This window comes from Capra hircus, chromosome 10 (genome assembly GCF_001704415.2).
Source record: "Capra hircus breed San Clemente chromosome 10, ASM170441v1, whole genome shotgun sequence".
Lineage (NCBI taxonomy): Eukaryota > Metazoa > Chordata > Mammalia > Artiodactyla > Bovidae > Capra > Capra hircus.
This window is the reverse complement of record NC_030817.1, coordinates 55,862,179-55,877,506: the sequence shown is the minus strand read 5'-3', so window position 1 is coordinate 55,877,506 and position 15,328 is coordinate 55,862,179. Positions and strand designations below refer to the sequence as shown.

The window sequence follows — 15,328 nt, the reverse complement described above, 5'->3', positions numbered from 1 at the left end:
GAACATGCCGGATGGAGGATATGCACCCAGGTCCTACAAAATCAACTTTGTTCTGTACCTGTTTTTTGGAGTTGTAAAAAGGGTAGGCCTTCCACCTGGCTTTCTGATATCAAAGGGTTTTCTGATATCAAACTCAGGACGGGTTTTAAACGACTCTGAGGCAGGGACACAGAACTCACTGGCTGGCTCCTGGGATGCCAGGCTGTGACCCAGAACAGCTGGAAGGGAAGGAGCAATCACATAGCCTGGAAGACAAGGGGGTGATGGTGGGGCGTGGTGGGGCTCCCCAGAGGCCTGCTATGTGAGGCCATTAGTACATCTAGATCCTGAGCCTCTGGATCTGATTCCTAAGAGTCTCAGAAAGCATGCTACGCCCACCCGCAAAGGGATTCTTGGAGACAGCCCCTAGTCCACAGGCTAAGAAATGACAGGGTGCAGCCCAGAACAGCAGTGAAGACTTGTGCTGGGCCACACTTGAGTAGGGTGAGCCACGAGTTTGTTAGCTTCTCCCATTAGATGGCAGGGCCCGGCCAGCTCCCTCTTCTTTAGGGTTAATTCCTTCATCCCTACCTCTCTACAGACTCTCTCCACTTGCTTCTCATTTATACTGTATTTCTTGTAGCTTCCTACTTGCCTGGGAAAAAATTCTACGTGGAGCACTTTCAAGTCTCTTATAAACAGGAGGAGCCATCCAAAGTTTAATTGCATTTTACAACCATGGCATGGGCCAGGGTCTGTTAAAGCAGGACCACTGGGCAAGGTCTGCAGGTGATACTTTTTGAGAACCAAAGCATCAGCTTTCCCCCGGGTGGAATAGTCAAACTATCCTGCGAATGAAATATGAGATGTGAGACCACATGACTGGAGAAATGGAGGATGACTGCTGTCAACAGTTACCAGCTTTTAAAAAACCACGTACCTCCATCACCACTGTCTTCCCCCAGTGAAATTTTTTTCAAAGACACCTGCTACCTGGCATTAGTATCCATCCCACAAGCCATTCATCCTTCACATACTGTCTTGGGACGAGGCTCAAAAAAAGTCTTAAAATGCCCTTCCAAGGAGAGGGCTCTGAAAAGAGAAAGGAGGTGGGGGTGGGAAATATAAGATTCTTGAACTGTGGCCTCCAGAAGACAAACTCTGAAAATATCGTATGTCATCACTTTTAAGATGGGCTAATTAGCAAAACTGTGTTGTTAAAAATTCGTAATGGTGTTAGAATGCATATAGGTTTTAGGACTATTACGACATAGAGAAAACATCCATCTTGGGTTAGAGAGTGGGTAGCAGAGTTTTAAACAGGATTCTGAATGCCGACCATTTTGAGAGCAGAAAATCTGATACGGGGCCTAGAAGACAGGGTCCCCAAGGAATGGCTTTACTGGAGCTGAACCCTCAGTTTGAATGCCTAAGGTGGGGCTGTTGTATTGACTGCCACTTGGAGGACCTGGGTTTATGTGGATGAATTTGTATGAACTCAAACAGCCTCTGCAGAGTAAGGAGCCCACACATTTTATTACAGCCCCTGCTCACCGAGCCCTGACAGTCCCCCATGCCTCTGCCCTTTGGATTATGGAGGAAAAAAAAACCATTCAATTTTCTGGGCCACAGGATACAAGTTGGATCTAGATTGTGCAAGGAGCTTACACACTGAGGCAAAAAAGCGTGCAAACGGGAGCAGGTAATGTTCACCCTCTGGTGAACCAGTGCTAGAGACAGGAAGGAAGGCCTGAGCTGCCCTCCTGGAGTCCGCACTGGTTTATGTTTCTGGCTTTTATGAACTGTGTCCAACTCCAGTGTCCACCTTCGCCTGAGAGGGAGAAGAAGATCTTTGAGTATCTATGGCATTAGTGATTTCCCCCGAGCTGTTTTCGTTTTTTTCTATTAAGATTTCACAGCAGGCCCAGCAGCAGGCCTAGAGAAGGACCGACAGAAGCACGAGTGTCCGAGGGCGACGTAATACTGCCTTCGTTTTGGTAACAGTCCGTGAGCCCGCGCCCCTCTCTCCTGAGATGCGTGAGGTTGGGGGAGGCGGCGGAGGAGCTGTGGGTGGGACTCACTGTACCGTGAGACATCACGATCATGCAGCCGGTGCCCGACGGCACAGCGGAGGGAGCCGGAGCGCCCAGGGCCCGGGCTCGCCCCAGGGGGAGGCGAGCAGTCCCCGGCCTCCCAGGACCACTGTCCGTCCAGTTCGCGCGCGGCCGTCCCCTGGGGCGCGCATCCCTGGCTCTGGCCTTATCCTTCGTCCTCCCTCAGCTCGGTGGGTAGGAATTTATACTGTTGTTGGCGGATCTGGGCCAGTTTTTTCCTTGCTTCTTCCAGTTCTCGTTCCTTCTTCAGCATTTCCTCCTGGGCGGCGATGATCTGGAGGGAGAGCGACAAGCTGGAGGGGTGTCAAAGATTCTAGCAAACTGCCCTCCCCTCTATGCTAGCCTCAAGAGCTCCCACAGCCTCTGCTACCACGGCACACAGCTCTGCCCCAAGAGTGTGTATTTTTAGCTCTGGAGACCCACCTCTGGGCCACGGTTCAGGTTTTAAGACTAGTGATCCAAGACAATAAGCTGATTTCTGGCCACGGATTTAATAACCGACATGGCCTGCATCCCTACGATGCACCCGGCTCTGGTGTAAGCACTTTACATGGAGTGTTCCATCACCTCCGTGGTGACATTGTAAAGTGTGGCCTATTGAATGTCTCATTGTTCCAAAGAGAAATGTGAGGCTCAAGAGATGTGGGTCCACTTTCCCAAAGGGCCTCAGCTAGTGGAGTAGGGCCCATCTCAGGTATTCTTGAAGCTAAAGCTGGAGCCCTTAACTACTAGATGGCTTTCATATATTTATTTCAAGCCTCTAAGGTGTGATCTGAAGAATATTAGTTCATAGATTTCAAGGGGAAAGGGTAAGCCTGTGCTCTAGAAAGCCACATAGATTTCTGAAAAGCAAAGGTCTTTTCAGAGCCTTGCTAGACTAACGAGCATTGTGGTATCTAAGGAAGGAGAACAGAGTTCAGCCATTCCCAGAACTGCTGGATCACAGAACCTTCTTCATGGAATTTCTCATGGAACTACTGTATCGAGAAAAAGACTCCAGTAAAAATGTATCCCGCTGCTGCTGCTGCTGCTAAGTCACTTCAGTCATGTCCAACTCTGTGCGACCCCATAGATGGCAGCTCACCAGGCTCCTCTGTCCCTGGGATTCTCTAGGCAAGAATACTGGAGTGGGTTGCCATTTCCTTCTCCAAAAAATGTATCCTGCTGCTGCTACTGCTAAGTCATGTCAGTTGTGTCCGACTCTGTGTGACCCCATAGACGGCAGCCCACCAGGCTCCTCCGTCCCTGGGATTCTCCAGGCAAGAACACTGGAGTGGGTTGCCATTTCCTTCTCCAATACATGAAAGTGAAAGGGAAGTTGCTCAGTCATGTCCGACTCCTAGTGACCCCATGGACTGCAGCCTACCAGGCTCCTCTGTCCATGGGATTTTCCAGGCAAGAGTACTGGAGTGGGGTGCCATTGCCTTCTCTGAAAAACGTATCCTATATATTTCCAAATACAGGAAATCGTTCAGGAAGAGTTAAGAAAGGTGTGGGAATGAGTAAGTTCAGCCATGGAGCCTCAGTGCTCTGGGTGGAAAACCCATCTTGCATGAAGGATTTATATGAAGACACCCAAACTGCAAGCCCAGTTTCCTGACCTTTCCTCCTCACTCCCATGCACAAGAATGCAGGCCTGCGTAAGTCAGATTCCCATCCACTCTTGTAAAACTTCTGGGAGAGGATCATGGTTCATTCTTTCTCTACGGCCAAAGATCTGGAGTAGCAGCTCCAAATCCAACATTTGAAGATAATATTGCTGTCCTTAAATTCTCTTCTTTCCCTTTTCTTTAAGAGAATCCCTGATTTTTAGGTAGACACACTACTACTCAGAGAAGAATACTGCGTTTCCTTGCATCCTTTGCAGCTAGGTTGGCCATGCGACCGAGTGCTGGCCAATGGCATGTGAATTAACTGATGCAGACAACTTCAGAGTCATGCCTGCCCTAACTTTTCATCTTCCTGCTGGCTGGAAACCTGAAGCAGTTATCAAGCCATCTCAGACCAAGTGGCCAAGGGAACATCTCAGGGATGGTGGAGTGATAAGGCAGATGGAACCTGCATCTCAGACACAAAGAAGCTGCCATACCATCCCTAGACTGCTTACACCCAAGACTGTCTTACCAGGGAGAAATAAACTCCCGTCTTGTTTAAGCCACTGTTATTTTGTGTCTCCGTTATAACTCAGTGCTCATCTTGGGAGTAAACACTGTCTGGGTTTAATCACAAACCTGAGCAATGCCCCCTACAAACTTTGTTTTCACTACAACATCGTCATCATCAGCTTTGCCAAATGCTGCCTTCTGGGCTGCACGAACAAGGTTGTCTGAGGCTCTTTTCACAGCATTTCCTGCTGCCTGGAGAGGGGACAAGACACACATGATATCATTAAAAACAGTCATTTGGATTCAGCAAGAACAGACATGGAGGCACAGTTCATGAGACTAGGAATCTGTTTATCATCCAATTATATATAACACAGTTTCTCTCTAGGTAGTATTCATTTGTCTGTCTGTCCACTCATCCGCCCATCCATCCAACTATTTATCCATGTATCCATTGATTGCATTGGATACCATTGCATTGGATATGCATTGCATACCAGCATTGGCACCTACCTAACCTTAGCTCATTCATCAGATTGAGACACACTTCCTGGCTCCCATGGAACATGCAATTCTAATGGGAATTACAGTTACGTGAACACATGATTATAGCACTATGATACGTAGGTTAACAGGAGCTTGCTCAGGAGCTGTCTCCTGGGTGAGAAATTCACCTCCTCCTGCCCCATCCAGCTGAGGCATACTTGAGGAACTGGCTCAGAGATCACTTTTTCTGTCTGCCTTGGCCTTACCCACACCCTCCCAAGCACCCCTGGAATGCTCTGTGCTGGCTTATCTGCAGCCCTTACCACACTTGTGGTTGCCTCTCTCCCTCATGGACAGTAAGTAACTTGAAGGCAGGAGCTGTGACTTGAATCTTTGCATCCCCAGCACTGGGAGCAGTGGATACCGGGGCTTGTGCTCACCTAAGGCTTTCTGAGGGAATGAAGGGAGAACAACCTACCCCCCAACCCCCAAGGGAGGAATGGAGCCCTGCAGTAACTAGGGCCTTTATAGAAGTGGTTTTAGAGTCACAGCTGGCCTTGGGTTGCAGGCTCAAGGAAGGGGCAGGTGGTAGAGACAGTTACAGAAGGGATGGTCCTCATGCAGCCTAGATCTGTAGCAAGGGTGGACCAGGGGACTTGACCTCTGCCACCTGAGGTCTGGAATTTCCTTTTCATTGTGGTTAAGGTTTTGTTAAATCTCCCATAGTCCTTGCCCAGCCCTCTTAGAGTCAAGAACTTGCACTTGAGGGTAAGCCGTCAGAGTGTTGAAATTTTCTCAAAGTTAACTGGGGACTTCCCTGGTGGTCCAATGGTTAAGACTCCACACTCCCAAAACATGGGGCCCAGGTTTGATCTCTGGTCAGGCAACTAGATTCCCACATGCTGCAACTAAGACCCAGTATGACCAAATAAATAAATAAATATGAAAATAAAAAGTTAACTGGCTCATCTGGTTGGTGGTCTGAAGTGGCCAAGGGGTTTAAAAAAAGAAAAGTGGCCAAAGGGGACCACGAGGGCTTGCACAAGAAGGGGAGTGTAGTGCAGTCCATTAGCACTAGACAAGCAGTCACCTATGCCTATTCTCAGAATAGCTTTGTGAGGTCAGAAATTATTGGTGCACTTTTCCATGTAGAAAGTGAAGTTGAGTAATCTAAGATTCTGCAGCTGATAAACTATAGACCTGGGATTTGAACAGAGGTCTGTGTAGCCCCAGAGAACCACTGGGACATGGTAAGGGACATTGCAGCATACAGTTAAGTCAGAAATAAGGACATAAGAGTGATGCTCGGCTGCACCTCTGTACATCCTTAGGACTTACAAAATCACTTTCACATTTCTTGATTCTTGTAAGAGCCAGTGCCAGCATCTCTATTCTCATTTTACAAAAGAGGCAACTGAGGCCTGAAACGTTTGAAATGATTTGTATAAGATCATGCACTTAATGCACTGTAGAGGCATTAAGGTCTTGAACCTAGGTATCTGTAGAGGTCTTGAACACAAGTATCTCTTAACTCAGGACATTTTCCAAAAAAGTGTCCCCCAAATCCATAAGTCACACATTCACAAACATGCAGCTCCCGACTTCCCCCCTGGGTTTATGCCAAGAGAAAAATGAAGGAAGGTGAAGGAGAGAGATGGACACAGGAGAACCAAACGACTGCAACACACTTTACAACTTAGAAAATAACAACAAAAGTCTGGAGTTTCACTGGAATTATTCAAATATTTAGCCAGTTATGATTTTACATAAACATCTTTAGCAACATAAACCATGTGCATTACAACATTTATAATAGTGAACATCTAGAAAACTGGACACAAATATGTCTAATTTTGTAAAAAGAAATTCTGAGATAACTAGTTGATAGAATGTCATGCAATCATTAAAAATGAGACTCATGAAGAATGAACCAGTTAGCATTGCACAGGGCCATTACGAAGACTTTTCTTCAAGGAAAAAAAAAGTGTAATAAAATGTGAAGTAAAAAATGCAGACTGTCTCTGCTTAGGATGACGACTAGACAAAAGCATTTTGTATAAGATAAAAATAGGACAAGAAAAAACGTAACATTGGACACATGAAGATGCTGAGGCTATCTTTTTCATTCCCACATTTCCTTTACTGTGTTTAAAATACTTTTATAATGAAAACAATCAGGAAAACTTAGATCCACTGGGCAGGATTCATGCGTCACCCTCATAAGTGTGTTCTTTGAGCTCTGGGAAACCTTAGCAGCATCTCATATAAATTCTTCAGTCCTTTGGCTCTTTTCTTTAGCAAACACTAAATGAGAGCCTCCACTGAAACAGGTACCATCTTAGGGGTGAGAGATGCAAAGATAAAGATCTGGGACCTGCACCCAAGAAGCTCAGTCTCATCAAAGGCAGACATACAGATAAATCTGGTGGTACAGGGTGACAGGAACCATAAGGTTGGTCTGATCAGAGGCTCTGGCAGGGCAGAAAAAGGACTGACTCCCCAAGGCCTAGGAGTCAAGGAGGGCTTCCTAGACGAGGTGGCTTTGGAGATGAGTCATGAAGGATGAGCAGGAGTTCACCAAGATTGGTCTGGTGGGAGGAGGGCCCCAAGACATGAGACCAGAAGGTACACGTGGAGAACGTCAGTTTGGCGGGGCGGCAGGTATAGGATGCATGCCTCGCGTGGCAGGAAATGAGAAACGTGGGACGGAGCTGGCTGATGGAAGGTCCAGTAGGTCATGCCAAGAAAGTTAGACTGCTTACCCTCTGGTGACACTTACCCGCTCCAACAGGAGTATTTTCCCACCAGCATCAGTGACCATTACCTGTAGCCGCCTCATGGCCTCCGAATCCTGATCAGCCTTCACCTTGCAGGCCACAAGCAGCTGAGCCGTGGACGCAGCTACCTGCTTGGCAGATGAGATGAGCTTCTCCTCGCTGGCGTGTCCCTGCACTGAGGCATTGGCTGCCTCGCAGAGACTGCTGGTCGCGGCTGCCACCATCCGGGCCTGGCAACAGTCAACAGAGAAGTGACCCCCAGCCCAAACCTCCCTCAGGGGATCCAAAAAGCCAGTGGGGAAGAAGGAGAGAGTGACTCACGGCAGAAATCAGGCCCTGCGACCACTGTCCATCGTCCGCAGCATTGGCAGGAATGGAACCCACCTAGAGAGGAGCATAGAAGGGGTAAGGAGAGTGGGACGGTGCAGGGTGACTGCACCCCTCACGCCCTACTCATGACCTGGAACTGGACAGAAAAGCGGCTCATCAGACACTCAGCATCTCCCGGGGACCCCTGCCAATGGCACCTTTTCCTATGTGGGACCCTAGCAGCTCCAAGACTGCAGGTCCCGGCCAGTTTCCACCTGGGCCACAAGAAGGTGACTGGAAACGCCCTCAACAACCTCCATTTAGCCATCAGGTACCACATTTCTGGGAAAATGGCTTAGGAACGATGGATGGGGCTATCTTGACATGTCTGTTTCCTCTGCTGACCCTTCTCCATTTCTAACACGGGAGCCATGGAGGCCTCTTCATTCAAGAGGTGAGGGAAGCTGAAATCTCTCCTGATTCCTGACTCTGGAAGTCACACTATGACTTTCTAGCAGTACATCTCTGTACAACTGAGCACAGATCCTTGTCTTAAGGAAATACAGACCATTTTGTCAGGGGTGGGGAGAGAAGTAAGAAGCTGGAAGTAGGATGATCTCTGTTTCTATTTAGAAATTATGGCAACAAATAAAATGTTTTCTGACCAGATGTAGAAGGAGCTATGGGAGCAAATACCTTTACTGGTGGGAGGTGTGTGGAGAGGTAACAGATGAGTAGCTAAATTTGAATATGAAACTTGGGCTGTCTTAGCAATTACAGGCATCACATCAGGGCTTGCTGAAGGTCAGATGAGGCCCCAGAGCTCTGCATATAGTTCCCCCAATCCAGCTGAACCACTGTTGTTGTTGTTCAGTTGCCAAGTCATGTCCAACTCTGAGAACCTCTGTTACCAACTTCTTAAATGCTTGAACATATAAGTTCCTTGGAGGACAAAGCCTTGGCCATACTCGAGTACAGTTCTCTAGAGTCTAGCCCTCTGTCCAGCATGCAGATGAGACTTCATCAAGATGCAGATGAACTGAGCTTCCTAGGTAGGATGTTCTTCTCAATGATCCATACTTGGTCTTTACGTATCAACCAGTTAACAAGTCCTAGGTGAGTAAGGATGGCACTCTGCTCCCTCAATAGGGGATAAGTGAGAAGGGTAAAGGGACAGATTTATGCTGGCTGGGGAGATGTACATACATCAAATTGGAACACAATGGTTTGGAAAGAGGAGCCAATGTACGTAGGTTGGATTAAGACATGGCTAAGCTTCCCTGGTGGCTCAGTGGTAAAGAATATGTCTGCCAATGCAGGAGAAACAGTTCAGTCCCTGGGTCAGGAAGATCTCCTGGAGGAGGAAATGGCAACCCACTCCAGTATTCTTGCTGAAATAGTTCCATAGACAGAGGAGCCTGGTGGGCTACAGTCCAAGGGGTTGTGAAAGAGTAGTACACGATTTAGCGACTAAACAAGAACAAACAAGCTTATGAGAGACTTCATGGAGGAAAATGGAAGGCCACTAGCTGAGCCTAGCTATCTCTATTGCAAGATTTTAGGTCAAGACACAGTCACATCTGTCATCTGTACACTAACAGTAAAGGCCTTTTAATATCAAACAGAAGTGATTGACAGGTATGGTGACCAAATTTCCCCAACCTGTCAGGATTTCTGTGGCGCCTCTATGATTGAAAGTCTTTTCTGCAAGATGTAATCTGGATGGAGTGGTTCCATGCCGTATGGGCATAACAGGACACATGGAATATTTTCAACTGAAAGGCCTTCCCACACGCAGGATTAGTCTAATGTACTATTAATCCTCTGGATCACTGAAAAAGAACTAGGCTTTCACGCTAATGCAGATGGAATGGGTGACTGGAGATAAAGCAGGTCGAAGAAATCTCAGCTTTAAAAACAGACCAGTTTTTGACCAAAGGACTCAGGAAAATGCTAACTGCAGAGCTGGATGGCATTCAGCTCAACAGTCCTAAGAAAATGAATGGAGTCACTGGAACTGAACAAGGTATCACAAAGCCCCTGACTACGGTGCTTATATAGCCATCCACTGGGAACATGTGACAGTTTACATCTTTAAATAGACTAATGGACAGCAAGGAAACAGATGAATGTTCAGGCCCTGGTGGCTGCCTGGAGTGGGAGCTCTCCTTAACAAGAAACAGGTGAGAGCCCTAGAAGCCAAGTCCTCCATTCTGTCTGTCAAGCTGAAGCAGAGTGTGCAGTGCAATGGGCAGAGTGGGGTGGCTCGGGGAGGCACGGGGCGACAGGGCTTCCTTGCTCAGGACACACGCGGCACTGCCTTTCCCTCGGTCCGCAGAGGCTCCAGCAGCCCGACTTTCCTCACATGGCCAGCGAGGTTTACAAACCTTTCCTTGGGCCACCAGCTCCCTCTGGGCTGCCGAGGCCGATTTGACCAGGGCACTCGTGGCAGCAGCAATGGACTTAGCAGCTTCCAAGATCTGTTCTTCAAAATCCAGGGTCTCGTCCGCTTGCTATAACCAAAAGAAAACAGCATCATACACAATTCATATGCCAAAGGACACTTTCTGCCAAATGACTTACTTCTCGGTCACCTGGCTCTTCAACTGTTCATGGCTTCTTATGGACAAACCATACCCAGGGTAGAAAGGCTTAAGTTGGCTGGAGGCCTCTCCATCTGCTGCCTCCCCCCACCCCTTCTCTAAAAGATAAAAATTACCAGCGTTGAGATTCTGTACACATTTAAAATCAGGCCATTTTAAGACAGATGATTTTTCCAGACCAGAGTCTTTAAAAAGACATAAATTCACTGGGAAATAAAATATATACAAATATATGAAAATATATACAAATGGTTTCATCAACATCAACAACTCAAATCAAAATAATCAATAATCAAAATTCAAAGACCAAGTGGTAGCACACTCTCGCCGTGTAAGGCTTGAAAAACGGGTTGAAAAAAGGAAGATGGCTGTTAGCTGTCAAAAAACCTTATTTCTCTTGGGTGAAAACAAAGGTAAAATAGTATTTGCATTTCTGTGGTTGAACAGAGAGTCACATGCCAACCAGAGATCACACGTGGTAGAAAAGAAACCAGGCAATGTGCCATCAAGGTAGGGCTGGCCCCTTGGAAGCCTGAGCATGGCTCCACCTGGGGAAGAACACAGGCTCCACTGCACTGGGGCGCTCAGGTCATCAGGGCTCTGCTTGAAATGCCATCACCAGGTCTCCTGCTGCCAAAACGCCTGGGTTGTTGAAGAGAAGCTTTTGGGAAGGTGGGCAAGTGTAAAGACCCTAGTCCCAGGCTCAGTGGGACAGAGCATCACCATAAAGGGTGGCCAGACTAGATAACCTGCAAGGTCCCCTCCAGCAGTGTTGCTCTGTGGCCATGAGCCAGTGTGGATATGGATAAGTGCCTCTTTGGTCACAGTACCTTAAAGACGTGGCTGGTACCTTTCAGGCATTAAGAGATGATGGTCAAGTATAGCAATAGTTTTCTTTGTGTGTGTTGGTAAAATAAACGTAACACAAAATTTACTCTTCAAATCAACTTTAAGTATACCATTCAGTGGCACTAAGTACATTACCAATGTACAACAGCAATACGTTTTTAAGAATGCCTACTATGCGCAGGTATTTTGTAAGGCACTTCCGTGCACATTGACTTAATTCACACCAAAAAAGCAAAAAGTCTTACACTGAAGTTATCTTTATCCTTATGTTTACATTGGAACGCTCAGGCTGAGGGAGGTGGAGTACTGGCCCAAAGGAGGCCAGTGGAGGCGTAAAGAATCTAAATCTACGCTTCTCTGCCTTCATCATGATAGGTTTTTCCCAGACAAGGCCACCTCTTAGGGCACTAGTGCAGGGGAGACTTCAGGTCAGAGACTCCAAGTTGGCTCACCGATGGTCCCATGTGAACCACCAAACAGGATGGATAAACAGACAGAATGCTTTTCCAGTTCCCTATTCTTTATGGTATCTCTCATGATTCAAGATGTGGCCATTCTCATTTCTGTTTTAATAACTCATTATCAGAAAAATATTTCCATGCAAGTCCTGTGGATCTGAAGATGGACAGTAGCACTTGAGAAGTTCTGAGACAGAAGCAGTATTATTCTCTATTTCTGACAAAGTCTTGCTCCAGGAGCATTCAGGATAGAAATGGGTTCAGTTCCAAAAGATCAAGTTTGGATTCCTGGGGTGGGGAAGCCTGTGGTAATCGTGGAATATAAAATTTGTTTATTGAAACATAAAACAACCCATCGTAACACACTCTCGCATAAAAGGTACTGTTATATTGAGTTGGCCAACAAGTTCATTTGGGTTTTCTGTAACATCTTTATGGAAAAACTCAACTGAACTTTTTGGCCAACTCAATACACAAGCCACGAAGAAATGGTACTGGGCTCTAATCGGTATATTCAGTGACCTTGAATTAAGAACTTTTCTGGAAATTCGTTCTGCAAAAGTTAAGAAAAGTTAAGCTTATAAAAGATATAAGCACTGGGGAAACTACGGAGTTTCTGAGTCCGAATGGAGCTCCTACTCATTTTGCAGATGAGGAGATGGAGGCTCGTTGGTGGCTCCTAATATCTCCCAGGCCCTTTTCACAGGTGGCCTCAGCTATGCTATAGTTTCTAAGATCGAGTCCACTTCACAGGAGGTTTCTGATTTCCCAAATTTTAACATGCACAAAAATGGAATTTCCTTAAAACTAAGTGCCAACTCTAAGCATGGATAGATCTAAAAGAATATCTCATTAGAATCAATGTAAAAGACCTTTTCCATATCTTCTGCTACCCTTGAAGTATTCTGTTTTGTTTTCATAAGACACATGGATTAACATATGCCATATGCACTACTATATACAAGACAGATAACCATCAAGGACCTCCTACTGAATAGCACAAGGAACTCTACTCAATATTCTATGATAACCTATATGAGAAAAGAACCTGAAAAAGAATGAACATATGTGTGTGTGTGTATAAAACCAAGTCACTTTGCTATATACCAAAACCAATGTAACATTGTAAATCAACTACACTCCAAAAAAATGTAAAAAAACCCCACATACTTGAAATATATACTCAACTTGGAAATATTTCTTACACCACATATTTTTCTTGCCATGGCAAGTGTTGTAACGCCCTTTGATGAATATCTTTTCTTTTCTATAAGATCTCTAGATTTTAAAATAGACATGGCAGGAAGCCTTATCTCTGGGAGACATTTGCTCTGATTTAAAAGTATGAGAGTTTCCAAACAAAAGGCTTAATAAAGCTGACTGTGATGGAGAGTAAACATTTAAATGCTACAGTTGGGCACAGTTCCATGATATCTGCTTTCTATCTGCTGGATCAGTATCTTTCTGTGGGCCAGATTTACCATCAAGACTAAATGCCCACTGTATCTCTCCTGCTGAAATTATGGATTGACACTTGATGTTTCCTCACACCATACAACTTCTAGCCTAAGAGAAAATGGGATTTCTCCAAGTCAAAGAGAATTCATGAAAAGCCATGATACTGCAGTCTGAGTTCCTGTTGGCTTTAGCTCCTCCCACCAACATACAGGATGGACTCTGGGAGAGGCGTGTGAGGGCAGCAAGAAAAAGAAGGACGTATGCTTAACCATGTTGCAAAAAAGGAGACAAGCGGAACGGGCATAGTCTTTGAAGGCCTTCCCCAAATAAAAGAATCACAATTCAAATGCTGGGCTGTTAATGGAATAAACCCCACTGTAGCTGGGAGATCGAGAACAGTAACTTAGAGATGCTGCTAGGGAGCCCTGGGAAATAATTTGCAGACCAGGACACCTGGCTATGAGGAAATGCTTTCACTCAGTGGGCTGGTAAATGGACAGCCCTTCCTTGCTCAGATCACTGAGGGTCTGGTGCAAGATGCAGGTGGCATAGGCTACCCTAGGGTGAATGCAGGCCTGGGCTCAAGACACCAGTGAGCTGAATCCTACTAGCCTGTGATCTCCTCCAGGGCATGGACTGATGTTTCATCCAACTTATGTCTCTGGAGCATAGCATGAGGCAGAGATACCCATGCAGAAAAGGTTTGTTGAGAGAATGTATCCATTTAATATGAGTTTCTGAGTACTAGAGTTCAGCCAGGGGACAATTTACATGGTAAGCAAAGGGGAGAGGCATGGAGTAAGTGCCTGCATCAGTAACTTTCCATTCCTGATCTCTGGGGAAAACTGGACATACATATCAAAGCACGGGCTTCTGCCCTGTGGAACACTGTGGGTTGTTAATTGTATGCCCTGCCTGTATCCCTCAACTGGCACTCACAGTCTGACACTGATTCACGCATATACAGATGCAAAACACAGCAGCATGTTACTAAGAGGCCCCCTTAACAAAATAGTATAAAAGATGCTAAGCTAACAATATGCCCTTAAGGAAGGTGTCAGCTGCAGCCTCTCAGATCTGAATCCACCTTCTCATCCTCTGTACAATACTCTTTCCCTGGTCTCTACTCCAAAAGACTATTGGCCAGGTCATCTGTAGTACTCAGCCCTTGGTCTTTTCTGGACTGTTGAGTAGACTCTAGCTTTGAGAAAAGTCTAAGTACCCTTTTGCTGACATTTTTCCTGTGAGGTGATCTTCTCCAGAACTCCTTTTTTAAAAAGGTAGAGGTCTGGTGAGATCCTTCTGGGGAAAGGCCACACTTTGGGCTGACTCCCTCACTACCTGCTTCCCACGCACGAGGGAGCATTTGAGACTCTCGTACTGATGGAGAAGAGGAAGGAGGGGGAAAAAGAGGGCAGAAAAGGGAGGCCTTTACTCATTTCTGTCTTTCGACCTTTCAGGAATTCTTGTTCTAGGGACAAATCTGACTCTATATTGGATCTGTTTTTGTTTTTAAACTTTAATGTCTGTATTCTATTGTGTTTGCTATGAGTTAAGAATGTTGCCTAGAACCTGAAATATATTAAGGAGCTCACTGGCAAGGCTCTGGCCTCTAAAGGTATAACACTTTTCTATTCATTTAGAGACAAAAAATTGCAGAACAGACAATAACATGTGTCACGTTTGAGTTTATTAGGAGTGTTGTGACCAAACCTACATGGACAGCTGCAAGAACAAAGGATCCCAGAACCAAGAAGTCTGTACCAACCAAGCACACCCTTTCTCCTTTTAGTATTAAGGAAGCCTAAATCCTAACTCGGGGAAGATGGTTCTTTGGGACAGTAGTCCACCACCTTCTTTGTCAGCTGGCTTTCTGAATAAAGTTGCTGTTCGTTGCCCCAGTGCCTCATCTCTTAATTTCCTGTCATGTTGTGTGGCAAGCAGTATAAGCCTGGTCACAGTGACATTCTGAGAACATAATCTTTGTGGAAGTTCACTCACTTTCCTAACCTACCTTCCAGCCTACCTATCCAATAAGGCTGTTATATATAAATTATTAATATACACAGAGCATATAGTAAAATGCTCAATAACTCACAATTAACTTCATTTTTCTATCAATACACATACTTCTTGTGTTTTTTTAACAATAGTTTTTGAGACTGTGACTTAAACTAGTTTGTTTCTCTG

The 15,328-nt window shown here is 45.8% G+C and overlaps 1 protein-coding gene across 3 annotated transcripts in view; it reads right to left on the bottom strand.

The window, feature by feature from the left end:
• Positions 560-15,328, bottom strand: part of TLN2 (talin 2) — a 498,389-nt gene continuing 483,620 nt past the window's right edge. For all 3 annotated transcript variants that reach the window (XM_018054292.1, XM_018054294.1, XM_018054293.1), the window contains 5 exons: positions 10,158-10,283; positions 7,783-7,845; positions 7,509-7,691; positions 4,325-4,450; positions 560-2,367 (listed from right to left, as the gene is read on the bottom strand). In XM_018054292.1, the coding sequence (XP_017909781.1) occupies positions 2,239-2,367; positions 4,325-4,450; positions 7,509-7,691; positions 7,783-7,845; positions 10,158-10,283 (627 nt within the window). In that variant the 3' untranslated portion in view covers positions 560-2,238. The remainder of the gene's footprint in view (positions 2,368-4,324; positions 4,451-7,508; positions 7,692-7,782; positions 7,846-10,157; positions 10,284-15,328) is intronic.